The sequence below is a fragment of the Malus sylvestris genome, chromosome 1 (assembly GCF_916048215.2).
Source record: "Malus sylvestris chromosome 1, drMalSylv7.2, whole genome shotgun sequence".
Classification (NCBI taxonomy): Eukaryota; Viridiplantae; Streptophyta; class Magnoliopsida; order Rosales; family Rosaceae; genus Malus; species Malus sylvestris.
In genome coordinates, this window is record NC_062260.1 from 1,963,618 (window position 1) to 1,983,380 (window position 19,763).

Below are 19,763 nucleotides of genomic sequence, written 5' to 3' on the forward strand. Positions count from 1 at the left end.
CGTTGATAAGCACTCGATATGATATGTTTGTTTATACGAAATTATGGATTACCAGACGTTATGCGTTTATTTACGAAATGTCGTGACATATTGCATTATTATTGAGATATTGCTGGCTACAGTAAGTATTTTCATACTATACGTAGTATGTTATATGTGGAAACTATATTTATTTTACGGTTGAAGATCGAGTACCTAACAGTTGAAGATCCATTAGCCCTCTAGAAGGCATTGAGAAATAGATACAATCACCAAAAAACGATGATTCTCCCAAAGGCTCATTATGAGTGGACACACTTTTAGGTTTAAATTCATTCATATTTTTCCACATCACTACCCTTTATGACTTCGTCACTTTCCTGGTGTCGGCCAACACAACTCGATTCAGAGTCTAGGTGGACATTCCGGGTCGGAGTGTGTTAGACATGGGTTGTACCCACCTTATCTCATTTTGAACCACAAAACACTCAATGTGAAAATGCAGTGAAAAGGATCGTTCATCTTCAAAGTTTGCTAATCAAATGCTAGTTGCATTTAATGATGCTAGAAAGTGACAAAATCACATATACTAGCTGCAAATGCACCTGCGAGAATTGATGTTCCTGTTGGACAAAATAAAGTGGTAGCAAATGATTCATCCGGTGCATGCCTGGAGCTTGGTAGACCCCAAGGTTCAAAAGATTCAGCCCCTTGAAAGAGGAAGTTGAAGGCATAGTTGAATCCAAATGAAATCATTTAGGAGAATAAAATGAATAATGAATCCACAATCCATGATTCTGTATTTCTAGAAAAAGAAAATGTCCTTGATGAGACACATTGATGCGATGTAAAACAAGCACACAAATTAAAACCCTCTTTTGACAATTATGGTATGTGTATAAGTAGGGATCGTTCTAAATCGGGGATTAGGAGGGATTGCTAATCTAAACTAAACTGACCTAAAAACATTAAAACTAGACTCTAAAACTCTAACCAAGGTTATATGACTCAAACAACCTTAAAAGACTCAAAACAGCTTCAAACAATCAAATTGACTCAAACTAGACACTAGGGATGAATTTGAATGAAAATTGATTTGATTATGACTCAAGACACTCAACAACACAAAATAACACAGATTCTAACCTAATTGACACTTAAAACAAAGGGGGGTTTTGGTTTTGACAAATTTGAACTAAAACAAGACAGAAACTAAACTAGACAAAGTTTGGTACGAATTTGGATTTCTGGATGGTTTATGGGCTTAGCTAGAGGTTCCTTATCCACACATAACTTATATGAACATGAATCGATTTCCAGTTACTCTTTTGTTGAATTATGAACGACAATGCCCTAGATTAACCGTGTCAATAACTAATTAACCCTCAGATTTTCCTTTAGTTATTGGATTGGATGACATCATTTGACAACCCAAAGCATTCTTCAAAAGTTCCCTACATGACATCATAATAGAGATACAATCAAAAATCATTACGTTCTGTGAAAATCATAAGCATTGACAAAGCATTCGTAACTATGACATCATGATACTCATGCCAAGAATTTAACTTAACGCGATCGTGACTAGCAACCTTCACTACTTGTGAATATAAGTTCCTAACGATTATGTGAAATTCCCTTATATTCTAGAATCAAATTCATGCATGCAAACTAAGTGTGCACCCTTAATCGACATACAAGAATAAGTTCTGAATAAAATAATTAAGCAAATTGCAGTCACAATTCACAAATTCATAACTGGATTTAATCAATTCATATTGCATATAAAATCATGGCTTCAAATTCTCCCCTAGCTAAAACAAGTTTAGCCTCTCATGTTCACAGCAAAAGAAACAAAATTGAATTTAAACATTGAAAACAAAAGATTGATTACACCTAAAACGCCCCGCGAATCAACTTGAATAGCAAGCATTGCAAGGGTGTTTCTAAGTGTATTTGTGATGAAGAATGGTTGGTGTTAATGGATGAAATGTGGCTGAAAAGCATGAATGGTAGACAATGGATATGGGGTGGTGTGGATGAGTGATGGAAGTGAATGATGATGAATGCATGGAATGGTGCGGCAAGGGTAATTTATATAGGGATAGAAGAAAGCATGGCAAAGGTTAATTAGGAGTGCAGCAGGATCCTAGGGGAAAGGAAAGAAAAGATAATCAGCAAGGGGACATGGGAGGGAACACAAGGCAAAGGAAATAGTGAAAGGGAAATGTGCTGTAACAAGGAAAAAGTTAAGGGGACAAGGATGGAGACACATGGAAAAGGAAAGAGTGAAAGGTTGTTGCAACAATTGAACATGGATGGAGTGCACGGCAAAGAAGAAGAGTGAAAGGTAAGTTGTGACACAAAGTGAAAGGTGAAAGGGAAAGGTATGACACATGGCAAGGGAAAAAGTGAAAGGTTGTTTTGACATAAAGTGAAAGGTTGCTGCAACATGGGAACATGGATGGAGTGCATGGCAAAGGAAGGTGTGAAAGGCTGGTTGTGTGACAAGGAAAAGGGAAGAAAAGTGGAAAGGTGGTGGAATGGTGCAGCAATAAGATAATGAAGGGGACAAAGATAGTGTGCACGGCAAGACAAGGGAAAGGTAAGTTGATACATCCTTTATGGTAGGGATTGTCCTTCTAAAAACATGTAATTAAGTGTCCTAAAGTATTTAGAACACCCATTTGCAGCTGGAACATAGGTGATTTAGGATTAGGAAAGGTTTAAGACAAAACAAGGAAACTTTGGCTAACATTCCTTCTTTCTTGCTTGCATCTTTAACTTCCTTTTCTTGAATTAATTTCTTCATAACTTCAGCATGATCCTAGCCTCTTTTGATCTTCAATTTCGTCCATCCATCTTGCTCCATGTATGAGATATCCATTCCAGGCCCAAAAATGCTTCAAAATGCACTTTCTGGCAACTTTAGCCCATTGGACCTACAAACACACGAAAATAGCTTAAAATACTAAAATAACTATGAACTAACAACATAAATGCAAGAAAACAAGCTAATCAAGTTGCATAAATATGCTCCTATCACACATGTCCCTAAAGAGAAATAAGTACATGAAAGCAAAGAAATCTCCATAAATTATGCATGTACTAATGAATTGTAGGATCGAAATGAAATAATCATCGACAACATGTTCACTTTCGCAGTAGCCATTGAAATCATATTAAGCGATGATATTGAGTCCCAGTTTGTTGATGAATGTAAACAGAGACAAGATTGGCCAAACTGGAAAGATTCAATCCAGGCAGAATTAAATTCCTTGGAAAGGCGAAGTTTTTTTGGACTGGTAGTCCAAACCGCCCCTGGAGTAAACCCTGTAGGTTACAAATGGGTATTCATAAGAAAGCGCAAGGAGAAAAATGAGACTGCAAAATATAAAGCACTACTCGTTCCACAAGGTTTTTCACAAAGACCTGGAATTGATTATGAAGAGACATACTCTCCGGTAATGGACGCAATTATGTTCCATTACTTAATAAGTTTAGCGATTTCAGAAAAAACTTGACTTGCGACTTATGGATGTCATCACTGCATATCTATATGGAGAATTATATACTGACATATATATGAAGATCCCAGAAGGACTTAAGTTGCCTGAATTAAATTAAGGCGATCATTATATGGGCTAAAACAATATGGACAAATGTGGTATAATCGTCTCAATGAGTATTTGATCAAGAAAGGATATACCAACAATGCCATTTGCCCTTGTGTGTCCATTAAGAAATCAAATTCTATATTTGCTATAGTGGCAGTATATGTCGATGATATGAATTTAGTTAGAACCCCTGAAGAGCTCAATAAAACTGCTGAATATTTGAAAAGCGAATTTGAAATGAAAGACCTTGGGAAAACAAAATATTGTCTTGGCCTCCAGATCGAGCATTGTGCTAATAGAATTTTGGTCAATCAATTAGCTTACATTGAAAAAATTCTAAAGTGATTTGGCATGGACAAGGCTTATCCGCTCAGCACGCCAACGGTCGTTCGTTCTTTGAATATTAAGAAAGATCTATTTCGTCCAAAATAAGATGATGAAATGGTCTTTGATCCAAAAGTACCAAATCTAAGTGCAATAGGTGCTTTATTGTATTTAGCACAATGTACTAGACCAGATAAAGCTTTTTCAATCAACTTGTTAGCAAGGTGTAGCTCTGCTCCAACAATTCGTCATTGGAAGGGAGTCAAGGATGTTTTATGATACCTTCATGGAACAACAGACATAGGTCTCTTTTACTAAGAGAAATTCCACAAATGACCAGAGCTTTGTTGTATCTGCAAATGCTGGTTTTCCATTTGATCCACATAAAGCCCACTCACAAGTTGGATATGTGTTCACTAATGGAGATACGACATCTTATGGTGCTTAACAAAGCAAACGTTAGTTGCTACATTTTTCGATCACTCAGAAATACTTGCTTTACATGAAGCAAATCGTGAATGTTCTTGGTTAAGATCAATGATCCATCACATTTGTAATTCATGCAGTCTAACTTCAAAGATAGACACTCCAACTATCATTCATGAAGATAATGCAGTGTGTGTTGCCCAAATGAATGAAAGATTCATCAAGGGCGATAAGACTAAACACATATCTCCAAAGTTTTTCAGTGTACATGAGCTTCAGAAGGCTAAAGTTATTGAAGTCAAACAAATTCATTCCAATGAAAATCTAGCAGACCTATTCACCAAGTCTCTACCAAAGTGCACGTTTCAGAAGCTAGTGCATAGGATTGGATTACGTTAGCTCACTAATCAGTTAAATTTAAAGAATGCAGAATCAGGGGGCATCCATGATACATGCATGTTGTACTCTTTTCCTTCGACTAGGAATTTTTCCCACTGGATTTTTCCTATGAAGGTTTTAACAAGGTAACATAGGCATCCTTAACACTATATCAACAATCCAAGTGCAGTTGTACTCTTTTTTTCCTTCGCTATGGTACTTTCCCACTGGGTTTTTTCGAGCAAGGTTTTAACGAGGCAGCTAATATTGATTTATGGGCATCCAAGGGAGAGTGGCAAAACATGGTAATACCATATACTCAATAATTTCTCCATCTAGCCCTTTATTCTACCCAAAGACCCTCTCTAGTCCAGTCTTGAATTATATGGCAAAGATCACCACAATAAAGAAGCGCCGCCTCATCAAATCATTCGACAAAAAAAAATTGACAAACCACCCGAACCCAAAACACTCAAACAAATACAACAACCACGGTCACAACCACCACCCCAATCCAATTTCGATTTCAATTTTCAGCCGGCTTCTGAGTCAAAGTTTGATATAGAGGACCTTCCCTAACTCCTTGAACCCTATTCTAAGGAGCAACTCATCAACGTCATCACTGAAGGGACCGCTAAGGACTCCCTCTCTTTAACCGCATTCACCACGTGTGAAGCTCTTGTCGCCGGCTTTCAACCCTTCGTTGAAATTGAAGATTACAATCTGGTGTTGGATAAAGCCACTAGCAAGCCCAAAGGCTATGGCTTCGTGCAGTTCAAAACATGCTGTGGAGCCATCAAGGCCTTGAAGAACCCTAAGAAAAATGTTGGTAATAGAATCGCTTCTTGCCAATTGGCCTCCGTCAGTTCGGCCACCAACACTGCCACCACCACGACTTCTTCTTCTGCTCTATCGAACTCTGGGTCAAGGAAAGTTTACGTTAACAGTGTGCCCCATGATGTTGATGGTGAGAAATTGAGGGCTTTCATTAAGAAATTTGGAGAAATCGAGACTGGGCCTGTCGGGTTAGATTCGCAGACCCGAAAGTCAAGGGATTACGCATTGTTCATCTACAAGACTTTGAAGGGTACCAAAAAGGCTCTTGAAAAGCCTTTCAAAGTGTTTGAAGGGTACTAATTTCAATGTCAAAAGGCATCTGAGGGTTTCAAGAACAAAAACTCAATTATGGTGCTACCACAATCGCCAATTCAACAGCCGTCACTTGCAATAGTGGTAGCGGCCCAGAATATGGCAATGTTCAGTCAGCACCCTAGCCTTAATCTACTGTACAATGGATTAATGGGCAATGTGGGTGGTAGGTTTATTCATAGGGTTGTTAACTTGGGTATGATGGCCCAAGCATTAAACTCAGGCCAAATGGGAGGGGCATTAAACCCATATATTTTTCTGGTGAGCCAAATGGGTTAGGTGGGTGCTAGTGTTGGTGGGTACATTGGGGTTCTCAAAGCCTGATCGGTCTTAGTAAGGGGGTCCTCATGGGTTGAGTAACCTCTTATTTCTTAGAGCATATGGAACTACTGTATCACATCCCATGCTGAAGGTCTATAGGAAAATTATCAAAATATGCAGGTTTAACAACTGGATCCTAGTAGGCCTCCAGGGCTGGTGGGCTATTCACTGGGTTTCCATCATATATGTGGTATGATATATTGCAATTACCTTTCTGATGCAGGATGGGAAAAGAGCAGATGCATTTGAAATAAAGCACATAGATTATCGAAAGATGAATTCATGTGGTGAAATAAAGAGGGTTTTAATACAAATAGTTGATTAGGTTAATTACAAGGCATTTTTTTGGTTAATCATACCAGCTGGGGCGTTTTTATGGCTGACAATAGCCTTTGTTTATGTAATTTTCAGTTTTGTGTGTTTTTATGTTTATTGCCTTTTTAATTTCTGAATGTAAGTTACAAAATGGTTATAAAAACCATTTATTGCTGTAAGATGAGGAGTTGGACATTTTTTATTAATGAAAATTCTCAGAGTGTTTCTCTGTTTCAGTTTTGTGCCTTTCTCTTTGTGAGATTGTTCTGCTTTGTTTTTCTAGTTGTCTATGTTGTAGGCTGGTACTAAAGATGGGGTTTTGGGGTTTTCAGGTCTCTCCTCACACTAGGAGATAGTGGACACTATATATTAGTTTTCCTTTTTCTTTTATTTTGTTTCTAGTTGCTGCGCCCTGTATCAATTTCCCATGTCCTAGTTTTATGCTTATGTTTCTTTATGGTTTACATAGATTTGAAAATTTTGTTACAGTTAGTTGGATTCTTGTTCTTTCTCAATATTTGGTGTTTGGAGCAGAAACAAGTTTGTTAAAGATCTCTTGGCATAGTTTCCACTGTGGTAAATAAATCTTCTATGTAACTTTTGTCTATATATATAGCTCTCTTATAAGTTTCATAATCTACATAGGTTTTCCAGAAATGTGATTATTTCAAAGATTGGGGGGTTCACCTTGCCACTAGTTCTGTTAACTTAAAATAGGTATGCTTACCAATGAACCCAAATGATTTTGGCTCAAATAATATCAGCATAGAGGAAGTAAGCCAAGAATAGGCATGAATCACAAGTCTAAAGAGCGCCTTTTATAGATGTAACGATTTTAGTTTGTTGTTAGGTAAACAGAAAAAGGGTCATTTTCCAAGTGTTTAAAGTATATTCTTTATTTTTAGAATCAAATTGCAAATGGCAAGAGTTAAATTACTTTAAACTTATGTTATCCAGTGAAAGTAGATGATTTTGGTGAACATAAATAATTTCTGCATAAAGGCAGTTAGCCAAGAGCAATTTTCCAAAAAGAGGTTGTAAACCCTTAAAATAAATGTATCGATCTGTTATGGTAAATGAAATCAAAAGGTCACGAGCCTTTTAAGTCTCTAAGGTTTATTTGTTATCTTTATCATTAGACTTACTGCATATGTTTGTTGTAGCAAAATATGATATAGATTTTAAGAGTGTTAAAAAAAATTTCTTTTTACCTTAAATTGATTAAAGATAGTCATCCTTGTACTTTCATCAGAGGATGATAGAACATCATATTGGAAAGAATATCTTTCATTAAATGAATAATAAGATTACAAGGTTGTTGTATATATGCAACTCATTTACACATGTCACCACTAATCACTCTTAACCAATTAACTACACACCTCAACTAACAAAACAAATATCTAACTAACTCTAAGTATTATCCAACTAAATCATTTACACAATTACCCTCAATATCCCCCCTCAAACTGAGCTGAGGACATCGAAGTGAGAGTTTGGATCTTAGAAGCTGAAATTTGAAATCAGAGAGAGCTTTAGTACATATATCTGCTAGTTGATTCGGTGTGCAAACATAATGAACAGAAATTTCTTCGGCCAAAACCTTTTCTTGAATATAGTGGTAATCAATCTCAACGTAGAAAGAGGTTTGGTACAAGCATGAAACAATGGATTCGTGGCCAAAGATATGGCAGAACATTATCACACCAGAGTGAAGGAATAGAAGAAGGTTTGTAACCAATATCAACCAGCAATTTGCAGATTCAAGTGATTTCTGCAGTAGCGTTGGCAAATGATCAGTATTCAGCGTCAGTAGACGAGTGAGTAATAGTGGGTTGCTTTTAGGCACTCCAACTAATAATGGATAAGCCTAGAAAAATGCAGAAACCTCAAGTGGAGTTTTTGTCAATTAAGCAGCCTGCCCAATAAACATCTCAGAATGTTGTAGTTGATGGAGTGGAGGAACATTTAGAAAACCACAAACCCATATCAATAAAGCCCTTAAGATTCTTGAAAATTCTTTTCATTGCTTGAAAATGAGATTTCCTAGGACTATGCATGAATTGGCAGACAAGATTCACAGCAAAAGAAAAATTTGGCCTTGTCCAAGTTAAGTATTGAAGAGCTCCCACTAGAGATTTATATTTTGTAGGATTCTCTAGTAAAGGAGATGTGTGATCTAATTTGGAAGTACTCAAAGGAGTGACATAAGGTTTAGCTCCATCCATTTGTGCTTTCTTCAACATATCCAGTATGTATTTGGTTTGAGAAATGTAAAATCTTTGGATGATCTTTTTACCTCAATACCAAAAAAGTAGTGGAGAACACCTACATCCTTGATGGGAAACATGGAATTGAGTTGAGCTATTACTTGTTTGCAAGCTTCAATTGATGGTCAGGTGACAATTATGTTATCAACATAAACCAAGATAAACACCATTTGACCTGTTTTGGCAAAGAGTGATCAGACTGAGAACTAGTGAACCCTAGAGATGTCAAAGCTCCATGAAGTTTCTCATACCAAGCTCTTGGAGCTTGTTTTAGTCCATAGAGAGATTTGTGGAGATGACAGATATGAGTGAGATTGATTGTTGGAGCTATGCCCTGAAAGTCAATCTTTGAAAAAAAAAAACCTTTTAGGACAATGTATGTATGTGTAGATATCTTTAATATAACAAAAGGGCAAAATCACTCATTAGGACTATCTCAATAAATGATATACGTCCAAAATAGTGAATCCATGGATAATGGATCGATGGAAGAGGTAATCTAAAGATGTTAGACTGCAGAGATCTTCTTCACATAACCATAATGTCCAGAAGGTTCCTGGTCATAAGATTGTCAGAGGGACATTGACAATACATAGACCAGTACATACTATGTCCCCTTGAAATGGGAAGGATGGAAAGTCTCAAGCCATTTGTGTAGTGACATTAAAACAAGTATGTAGGTGCTCATTAAGGGAATAAGTTCACTGAACACAATCAAACGAGAGTACTTGCATGGAGGTCTACTCATATGTCAAGCAAGTAACTCTATTGGTTGGAATAATGTAAGTAATCCTTTGACCTGAGACATCATAGCTATCTTGGGTATACGTTGCTGATCATTTGATAATGAGACGTGACCACATCTCATCTTGGATGTGTTCTATGCATTGTTGGGGTCAGTGATTTATTCTCAAAGGCATGTGAATGATCAATAAGGGACCTTTAATCCTCGTTATGAGAGGAAGAATACTCTTAGATATGATTCAGGCATCTACGGCCGAAGTATCGAGCGTAATGATGGAAGGCTTTCCTATACGACTCGATTGAATCATATAACTTGGTATAATCACATTAGGGGTTTGACATTAAGTATCCATACCCTAGTAATGTGATTGTGAGTATTGTATTAAAGAAGGATCGAATTACATTGTAATTCCAACTCAATAGGTTCTCCGGCCAAATTCTACATTAGCTTGGGTAGCCATGATATATGGTTAGATGTCACTCATGGCTTCTGGGTTCTTCTAGATGATTAAATAAGTAGTCATCAAAGAAGAAGGAGAATTAAAAGTAAGTTTTAATTCACTGAGTGATTGGATAAATACTAATCAATTGGATTGATACCAATCACCTCACTGCCTTGCTAATTAGAACCTAAAATGATTGTACATCGATACACTCTTGTGGTGAGACAACTAAATGATGATGGAATTAATTAATTAGATTAATTAAGTGCTATGATTAATTAGAAAGTCTAAAGAAATCGTAGAAGCAATGAAAGATCATTTTGGGCTTAAAGAAAAGTTCGAGTTCATTTGGGCCCATCGGGCCCAAACCTATTAGGCTTTTTATTCAAGCATAGGATGACTTGAAATAATAAAAATCCAAAGTCGAAACCAACACTAAGGGGCCGGCTAAAGATGAGGAAAGAAGAGAGAGAAAGAGTCAACTAGTTGACTTACTTCTTTTACCTTCATAAAGGGAGTTTAATGAAAAAGTTTCATTAGGGCTTTTGTGTGTTCTTTTCAACAAGAGAAAAACTAGTCTCTCTCTCTCTCTCTCTCTCTCTCTCTCTACACACATACATAGCCGGCCACCAAAAGGGGAAATAGCTAATCATCTCTTCTCCTTTTGGTTATTCCGACATATATCTTACTACACTAGTGGGTGTAGATCTTTAGAGGTCTTATACTTGGGAGACTAGAGGAGAATCAAAGGAGTTCCAAATCTATCAATGTGGAGGAAACAAGAAAGGAGGCTAAACTCAAGGAGTTCCAAGAACAAAGAGCTTGGAGGTTGTCCATCCTCGGTCTAAAGTCTAGATCAAGAGGTATAAAACTCAACCTTCACTTTGTTCTTCAATATTTTATTTGATGCATCATATATGAACCTATGCTTCTTGAAGGGGATTTGCATGGCTATAGCTTTGATAATCTGTGATAATATGCTTCCGTTGCTTATTATAGAAATTTAGAATTGTATATGCATGCTAGTCACTAGAAATCCCACTTAAATCTCAAAATTTCCCTTCAAGTGGTATCAGAGCCAAAGGTTTGTATTTGATGTGTCTTTTTGGATTTTATGCATATGGGTTTTGTTTTTATGTTTGACATATTATTTCTTCATTCTAGATATGTTTATCTTTTGTTTTTCAAGTGTTGAAAAATGTGTTTCAAGCGTTGAAAAGGATATGTATGCAAAAAGTGTTTTGGATGCATGAATGAAGAGTGAGTTTTTGAACAAAATTTGGGGTTTTTCTTCCATGGAGAGGGCACCGTTTTTTTTTTGGGGGGGGGGGGGGTTTAGCTTGTGTTTGTGTTTCTTTTTGAGTCACACACACACACACACACACTTTTAAGCTAAAAAGCCAAGTCCTTGTCACTTTTGTTTTTGGTTTGAAAAACCACCAAGAAAGCTAAAATCTTGAAATTGTTTTCATGGTTTTGTTCTTAGTATTCATATTTTTATTCTTGCTGTTCTTCATTTATTTTGGTTTTAGGATTTAATCTTTGTTGACTATTGTTAAATTTGTTTTAAAAACCACCCTATATTTACTCCATCCTAGACAAGACTAGGAAGCCATACCTAAAGCCATACCTAAAAGTACGACAACTACAAAAGGCGACAAGGAAAGGCATGGCCCTTTAATTTTGACATAAAGGGAGAAGTATGGTCTTCTCCCTCACCCAACATACCTAGGCCGGCCACTCCCTTTCAAAGGGCCCCATGTAGGCTTTTTTGCAATTTGAAAAGTTGACTATACTTTCTAGTATTTGCGGTTTGACCCCTAACTTTCTATATTTGCATTTCGGCCCCTCTAGAGGACAAAATATTTTGATTTTGTAATTTTGTTTGTAGTTTAAACTCATCATACAATTATGCCCATATATACTAAATCTAATTGATTATGTTGCATTCGAATTTAATTATTTAATGTGATTAAGTAGTTAGATAAATGGTTGACTATGGACTTGAAGGATGATTTTGTGAAAACATGTTCATTTGAGCAACATCTATAAGCATGCAATTAACAATTAAAGGTGGAATCATGCTAGCATGCACTCAAAAACAAAACATTACCCATGAAATTCAAAGCCTAGTAGATTGGTGAACCAAGACTCAACTCAAATCAAAGTGAGTTGAGAAATTTATACCTTTGTAGATTCCTCTTTGCATAAGCAAAGGCTAATCACCCAAGGAGAGGGCCTTCATTCCTTGCTTCTTAGATCCATGGATTTGGATGGAAGAATAGATTCTCCAAGTTCCCAAAATTGAGAACCTCTAAGTTTCCACACCAAGGTTAGATTGGAGAAGAAATGAGTGACCTTGGAGGAGTTGGATTGCTAGCTAATCCCTCCAAGGGGGCCGGCCTCTTTAGAGAGAAAAGGAGAGACATGTTCTCTCCAATTTTCTCCAAAAGAACCCTTTTAATGAATTTAGGCTATAAAGTCCTTTATATAGTCACCTTAAATAAGTGACCTAAAGAACGAAAAGGCCATTCTCTCAACATGGCCGGCCATAAGGGTTTTATTGGGCTTTTGGGCCTTTGTGAATTAAGTTGTCATACAACTTAAGTCAATGGACTTGACGTTCGAAGCCCATTGGGCCTTGAGGCCCAAAACTAACCCGTGGTCTTTTAACGAACTTTATTCGTTTGATTAATTAACATATTAATTAATCCTTGCCATAAATAATTAAACCATTTAATTTTCTTACTCATCTCCATTGTTTCTTCAATCTCCACCTTACACGGTGTACGATCCATTAGGTTCCTTTTAGCGAGGCAGTGGGCGATTAAAACCATTTCACATCGATTGTGAATTGAAACTTACTTTCAATTCTCCCTTTGGTGATTATACACGTTTAGGGCTTCCACAAACCATGAGTGACACCTAGCAGCATATCATGGTTACCCAAGCTAATCAGAAGAGGTGGAGAACCTATTCAGTTTAGGATTACAAATGCAATACGGTCTTTCTCTAATACAATACTCTTGACCACATTGTTTGGTTTGATAGTTTATTCATGTCTACTATCCAATGTGATTCGTTTACTTATATGATTACCTTGAATGTGATTTGGAACGCCTTCCTAAATCTCATTCATACTCTGATCAGAGATTTTTAATCATATCATAGAGTATTCTCCCCCAAACGGTTTGAAGGTTAGAGATCCCTTGTTGCGCATTCAATTGCCTCCATGGCTAAGTGGCTTAACCCCAACGATGCCGTGGACACCCGCGGATGGGGTGACTTTGACATAATCAAAGATCAAAGACTTAACCACAAGACAACTGTGATGCCTCAGGTCAAATGACTACTTTGCATTATCCCAACCATGAGTTCTCATGTGACATGAATATGAGAACTCTTCGTTGATCGTGTTCAGTGAACTCATTCTCTATTGAGCACCTACGTACTTGTCTTGATGTCACACACACCAATGACTCGAGACTAGTCACTTTCCCTGAGAGAAGACACAGCACGTACTGATCTTAACGGACTGTCAATGCCCAATTGGCAATCCTATGATCAGGAACGTTTAGGATGTGTCTACGAAAGAATGGTCTCATGAATCTAACTTCTTTAGATTGCATTCTCCCAATCACATATTCCTTGGACTTATCGTTTAAGCATATAACATTTATATGAGACGGCTCAAACAATAATCTTTGCCCTTTATATTTAAACTAGATTAGTTTAACATGTGAAATGTCCGTAAAGTATCATCATATGATTGGTTTTAGGGCACATTTCCAACAATCTCCCACTTGCACTAGAGCCAATCAGCTTGGTCATCAGTGATGATACCTTTTCTGTAGTCATTTCATAAATGGCTGAGTAGTAGGCCTAGACAATGGATATATATATGTTATCCATAGAAGCAACCTTGAGAATAACGACGTCACCATTATACATGATTCTCAATCATGTGGTTCAGTCTCTCATATGTGTTCGGATCTTGATAAGACCTTGATTCCCTGGCTTGAGCTATCGCCCCATTAGTGTCATAGTGTCGATACACTAGATACACTTTCTGGTTGGAATCGAATAGAGAGTTCATAAATGAACTTTCCCATCCAAACAACATTGTTGTAAGCTTCTATATGGCAATATATTTTGCATTCATAATGGAACACACTAAAGTCATTACTTTAATGTTTCCATCCAAATATCTCTTTAGTCATAATAAAGAGATATATGTTTATCTCTTCATTCATAATGAAGAAACATCCAATGATGGATTAGATTCATAATCTAATACATTTACGCTTCCATTACGTTACTCTAATTCTTCCTCGATCTTTGTGGAATTTATCCTTTAGTATTTCTTAAATACTTAAGGACTCACTTGACAGTTGCCATGGTTCTGATCCTGGGCTTGCACTGATATCGTCTTGTATCGTTCTAGGTACAACTCATATCAATGTTTTCATACAATATGAAATACATAAATCAGCTTTCTGCTTACGCATAAAGGATTCTATTTACGCATTATTTCTTTGGGAGTCAAAGGGTACGTTCCCTTTAAGAAGAGCAATTTCCTAGTCTCACTAGAGTTGTTCTCCTAATTGAAGTTTATCATCATATGAGAAACTTCCTAGCATATTCTGTCTATTATTAGGGCATGATATAATCCAATTATATCCTAAAATCTATCAATATAGATTTCCATCCAATGTATATAGAAGAAGTATTCTTTTCATTTCCAAAATTAATATATCATATATATATTTCAATTTTAGGAAAATGATTAACTCCCATTAATCTTTTGTAAACCTAGTAAACAAAAGATTCATTTACATCTTTATGAGAAATCAAACGATAAAATGCTTATAGCTCCCACTAGCTTGCTAAGATTCATGATGGATGGATCTCTACAACTTACATGTCTTGTGATTTATAGTTTTAGACATATATTATCAAGACTATCTTAATAATGGTTTCGGAAACTCATATTATGTTCAAACATTGAATCACCATTTAGTTGTAGCTAGCAATCTTCGAATTAATTGAAACCAAGACTATCTCAAAGATGGTTTCTTCAAAGTCAACCATTCTCTTTGATTGTAGTCACCTTAAGCTACCAATTAGCTTATGAAGGTTTCATTATTTCGGGTCAAATGGTACTTTACCATTTCCTTGAGTATATATCATATATACACTCAATGTAGTCATAAGGATTTTCATTCTTATTTCTTTCGAATTAAGAGGTGTAACTCTATGACATAGTCATAAAGTTCAAACCATTCAACTGAGACGGTTTATAAATCCTTCTCGACTACCTTGGAGCTTTTGGTATAGGAACTAGGTTGTTATATTTGTTGATTATTATCTTTTCTCTCAAAGAACCCATTCTTTGAGTTCTATCTCTCATTCATTTGCACTTAGGCAAATCATATTGTAAGACTACAATGAACTATCCAACAAAACAACCTTTGTTAGTTGGTTTATAGAAGCGATATCCAAAAGTTAATTTAAGGATATCCCACAAGATTGTTATCAAACAAATATTGCTTATTAGCACACAACCCCAAATCTTAACATGCTTAAGATTTGTCTTTCTTTCCAACTACATCTTATGGAGTTATGAAAATTTTGGAAGATCTTCTAATTGACAATCATATTGTCTTAGAAGTATATATATCTTATATATGGGTAATAGATAACATCTAATGAACTAAATCTTATTCGAGTTCGTTCTTCTCCTAATGGAGAAATTTATTATCTTATGATGCTTCTTTCCTTGATATCTTTCAAGGAAACTCATCTAAAGTGTTACCTTTCCTTGGATCAAATCTAATGAGGTCAATACTTTAGATGTCTTACTCATCAACTTACATTTCTTGAATTCTTTGAAACCTTTTGCAAAGTATTCGGACTTGTGTTTATTCAAAATAAACTATAGTCCAACCGAGAGTGATCTTCGGTGAATGTCATACAACATGAGTAGTATTATGTTGTGGACAAGTGCCACTAACATCTAAGTGAATTAACCTCAACAACTTTGTGATTCTTTCTTCTTTCCAAAAGAATAAAGATTCGAACATTTCGCCTGTATACAATTTTAACAAGAAGGTATTGGATCCGGATCTTACGATCCAAAGCATCCATCTATGACCAACTCGTAATTTATGTTTTAGAGGTATCACAACTCAGTTGGGATTAGTCACTACCTTGCAACCTTTTGGGTTTTAAGCATCATTATGTTCTAAACAGTTAACACTACCATATCATCTCTACTATAGAGACAATCAATTAGATTACAATAATCCAATCATTAATTAATAAAGAACAATGTTTTGTCAAACAAAACATTCATCCATTTCTACTATAGTGACGGAATTAAGTTCCTTAAAATTGGAATGTAAAGACTATCTTTGGTTTTTCCAATTTCTTTGGTAGTTCATATGAGGAAGTAAGTACTATCTGCTTTCGCAGAGATCTATATTTTATTCACGTTCCGAATGTGAAGCACCTTTTCTTCTCTCATATATCTTCTACTTCTTATTAGTCACACTTTTACAACGATTGTAAAACATAGTTACTAATACAGAATCAAGCATTCAAGTAGAAGAACCAACTGTTTTGAACTATTCAAGAACAATTTACAACACCTTCGAAAGGTGTGTTCTTGACACTTGCAAGACATTTCTTACACATACCCCTTCCAATGTCCATCCTTTCATAAAGAAAGTTTGTTCCCTTGGAGTTAATTTTATCTTCTTCTTTTGACTTCTCCTTTGACTACAATAGTCATGGTCCCTAAACTCCCACTATCTTTCTTGAAACTTATTTCAATTGTGTTATACACATCAAACATTTTGGAGATCATGTGTTTATTGTTCACTATATAGTTTACAATAAACTTAGTGAACCATTAGGATAGGGACACAAAGGTGAAGTCCTTGCCTAGTTTCCGTCTCGTTAAGTGGTTTATCACTTCAACACTCAATGATTCAAAATCATCATAAGTCCATGTTGATGGACTATTTTTGTCAACCAACCATTATGTTCTAAACATAATTACAAACTTTCAAGAGTTGTTCAAGGCAACTCTCATTTGTTCATACAACAATTTGTAAGTGAAGAATCATGGCACATAAAGTGTCCATGCCATTGTGCTTTCTTCTCAAGTTCTTTGTTCATTTAACAAAGAAACAAGCACTAGTGTTTGCATTGACTAAGGGTTGTTCAAAGCAACTCTTATTTCTTCATACAACAATTTGTAATTGAAGAATTATGACATTAAAAGTGTTGTCCTCTTTATGATAGACTTATCTAACATGTTCTTTCAATGATACATTATCAATAGGAAGATTGTTAGGATAAGACTACTTAGGTACATATGCAATCCTTTTAAGACAATCTTTGGGGTGGTACCAAGTCCGGAAACTAAAGCTTTCGGCTTTTATTTGTCAAGTGTTGGATAGCGTTTGCAAATATATTGGTAAATAAATACATAACGAATATAAATTGATTGATTTTAAGCCATTTGATCCGGGTCTTTAAATCAAATAGCACCACCCACTATTTTTGGCAAATTCCATATCCCTCATTGGAATTCGAGAGTTTTGGAGGAAACTCTTAGTAGGGTATGGGAGACTCACTACTACCAAGCCCACCTCACAATGATATGATGTTGGCTAGCATTAATAATAATGAGAGAGTACGCTTACTCATTTGCATCTCTTGCAAGTACCCATCTTATTTGGCCTCTAGAGAATGTTACCTCACAATGATATGATGTTGGCTCCATTCCTCTTAGTTAAGTTCTTTCCCACCATGCCGGTTTAGAAAGGGGTTCAAGTATGACCTCACGATGATACGATGTTGGCCACACTCGTTGCCTACCTTAACCTCATCAAATGTTTTAAATAAACTCATCCTGAGTATAAGCATGCACTTTGCACTCCCCCATGATAGGGTGAAGGCGGTGTACAAGTCATAAACGATTGGAGCCTACCACGGTGGAAGGCCATGAAAGAGTGTTCAAAGCACTCTCACGCTTATCAACTTAATAATGGTTTGGTTGAGGGTTTTAGGTCTCATCATATATAAACATACATTTTAATCTTATTAAAACAATTTTGGTCCTATTACAACTATTGGTCCATATGATTGTTTTAGTTGTATATAATACTCCCACTATGCTTATAAAACGGTTTTTAAAGCAAGAGTATATGATACTACTAACATAAACTTTTGCATTCATTTGATGGACTATATAGTTGCCTTAGGGCCTTAGGATGACTATGAACCTTTGTTTAGATTCAACACGAGTCTAGTGTTGAATCTCGGTCTAGGGATGGTGATTGATTTTAGTTACGCGTTTAATCACATTAAGGCGTGTTGTCTTAGGGGCGTTGGACCCAACTACTTCATTTTCATGCATATCAAATAAAGCAAGAAAGAAGTACTTCAAAGTAAAGGTGAGCTTATGCTCATTACAACATTTGCATAATTCAAATTACTTTAAAGTAAAGAAGAGCTTATGCTCTTTTACAACATTTGATCAAATCAAATTACAACCAAAATCTAATCTACACATTCCCATGGTTCAAACAAATTTGAAATGGCCTTTCACATAGCTCAATTATCGTAGGCTTAGGTTCATAATCACCCTTTAATTAATTAACACTTTAACTAATTAAATTGAATGCAACATTTTCATTTGGTTTTTGTATCCATAAAATTGATTTAAATGGAGCTAAATAAAATGAAAATCCAATTCTCATTTAAAGAGACAAAACAATTTTGTTCTCAACCTAATTTGGGCCAAAATGCAATTACCACAACTTTTGGGCTATATTGCGAAAACACAAACTTTTGGGGTCACTTTGTAAAAACACAAAAGTCCCACTACTTCATGTAATTACAACTAGAACCCAAAAATTTCAATAAATTCAAAACTTCATTAAAGGAGCAAAACAATTTGTCCTTTAGCGTTTTAGGCCTTAACGTCAAAACGTAAACTTTCGAGTCAAAATACAAATACACAAAAGTATCAAAACTTTATGTAATTGCATAAAAGCCCCAAAAATACCCTATTTTAATAGGGTGGCCGGTTTTAGGGAGAAAAAAGGAGTGGAGATAAGTCCACAAAAATTTGGAAATTTTTCAACTAAGTCATAAAGCCATGCAAGTGGAAATAGGTTGATGTGAATAAAGCCATGCAAGTGGTGTGTGTGTAAGAGAAGTCCTTCTTACACACCCATCACCATTTCTATCACCTTTCAAAAATAATAAATGTTTTTATGATAGATAAGTCACACCCACCAACACAAAACAAAGACTTTATGAAATAAATCAAAACTTTGAATCAAAACATCAAACCTTTTTGTTCTTGGCAAGAACATCAAGAACAATGAAGAACATCCATGAAAACCCATAAGAGCTCCATGAATGTTTTCACTCAAAAAAACATCCCAAAAACATTCAAACTTAAGGGAAATAACATACAACCATACTAGGGTACATAGGGGTTCCAAAAGTCACTTGAAAACACTTTTAACAAGTCAAACAAGAACCCAAAAATCCACCCTTTGGATTTGGCCGAATTTTCCCAAAAGCATGGCACCAAATTTTAGCTCCAATATTCATGCTCATATGAACTACATCTACAACATTTGAGATGGCAAATTTTCTAACAAAATTTACATTCAAAGAAACAAGAATAAAGCTTGTAACATATTACAACTTTTAAATCAAAACTATGAACTACAAAACCCAAAAGGATTCACCAACTACTAGACCTAGGCTCT

The 19,763-nt window shown here is 35.8% G+C and overlaps 1 protein-coding gene across 1 annotated transcript; it reads left to right on the forward strand.

Moving 5' to 3' along the window:
• The first annotated feature begins 3,128 nt into the window (after positions 1-3,128).
• On the forward strand, positions 3,129-5,861 carry LOC126629067 (RNA-binding protein P-like). Its single transcript, XM_050298961.1, has 2 exons — positions 3,129-3,329; positions 5,325-5,861. Exons 1-2 carry the CDS (start codon positions 3,129-3,131, stop codon positions 5,859-5,861), a joined length of 738 nt encoding a protein of 245 aa, XP_050154918.1.
• The last annotated feature ends 13,902 nt before the right edge of the window (positions 5,862-19,763 follow it).

Coding starts and splice junctions, on each gene's coding strand:
- LOC126629067 (XM_050298961.1), top strand. CDS start 3,129: ATGTTCACTTTCGCAGTAGCCATTGAAATCATATTAAGCGATGATATT. Junction 3,330..5,324: donor ACCCTGTAGGTTACAAATGG/GTATTCATAAGA, acceptor CCCTATTCTAAG/GAGCAACTCATCAACGTCAT.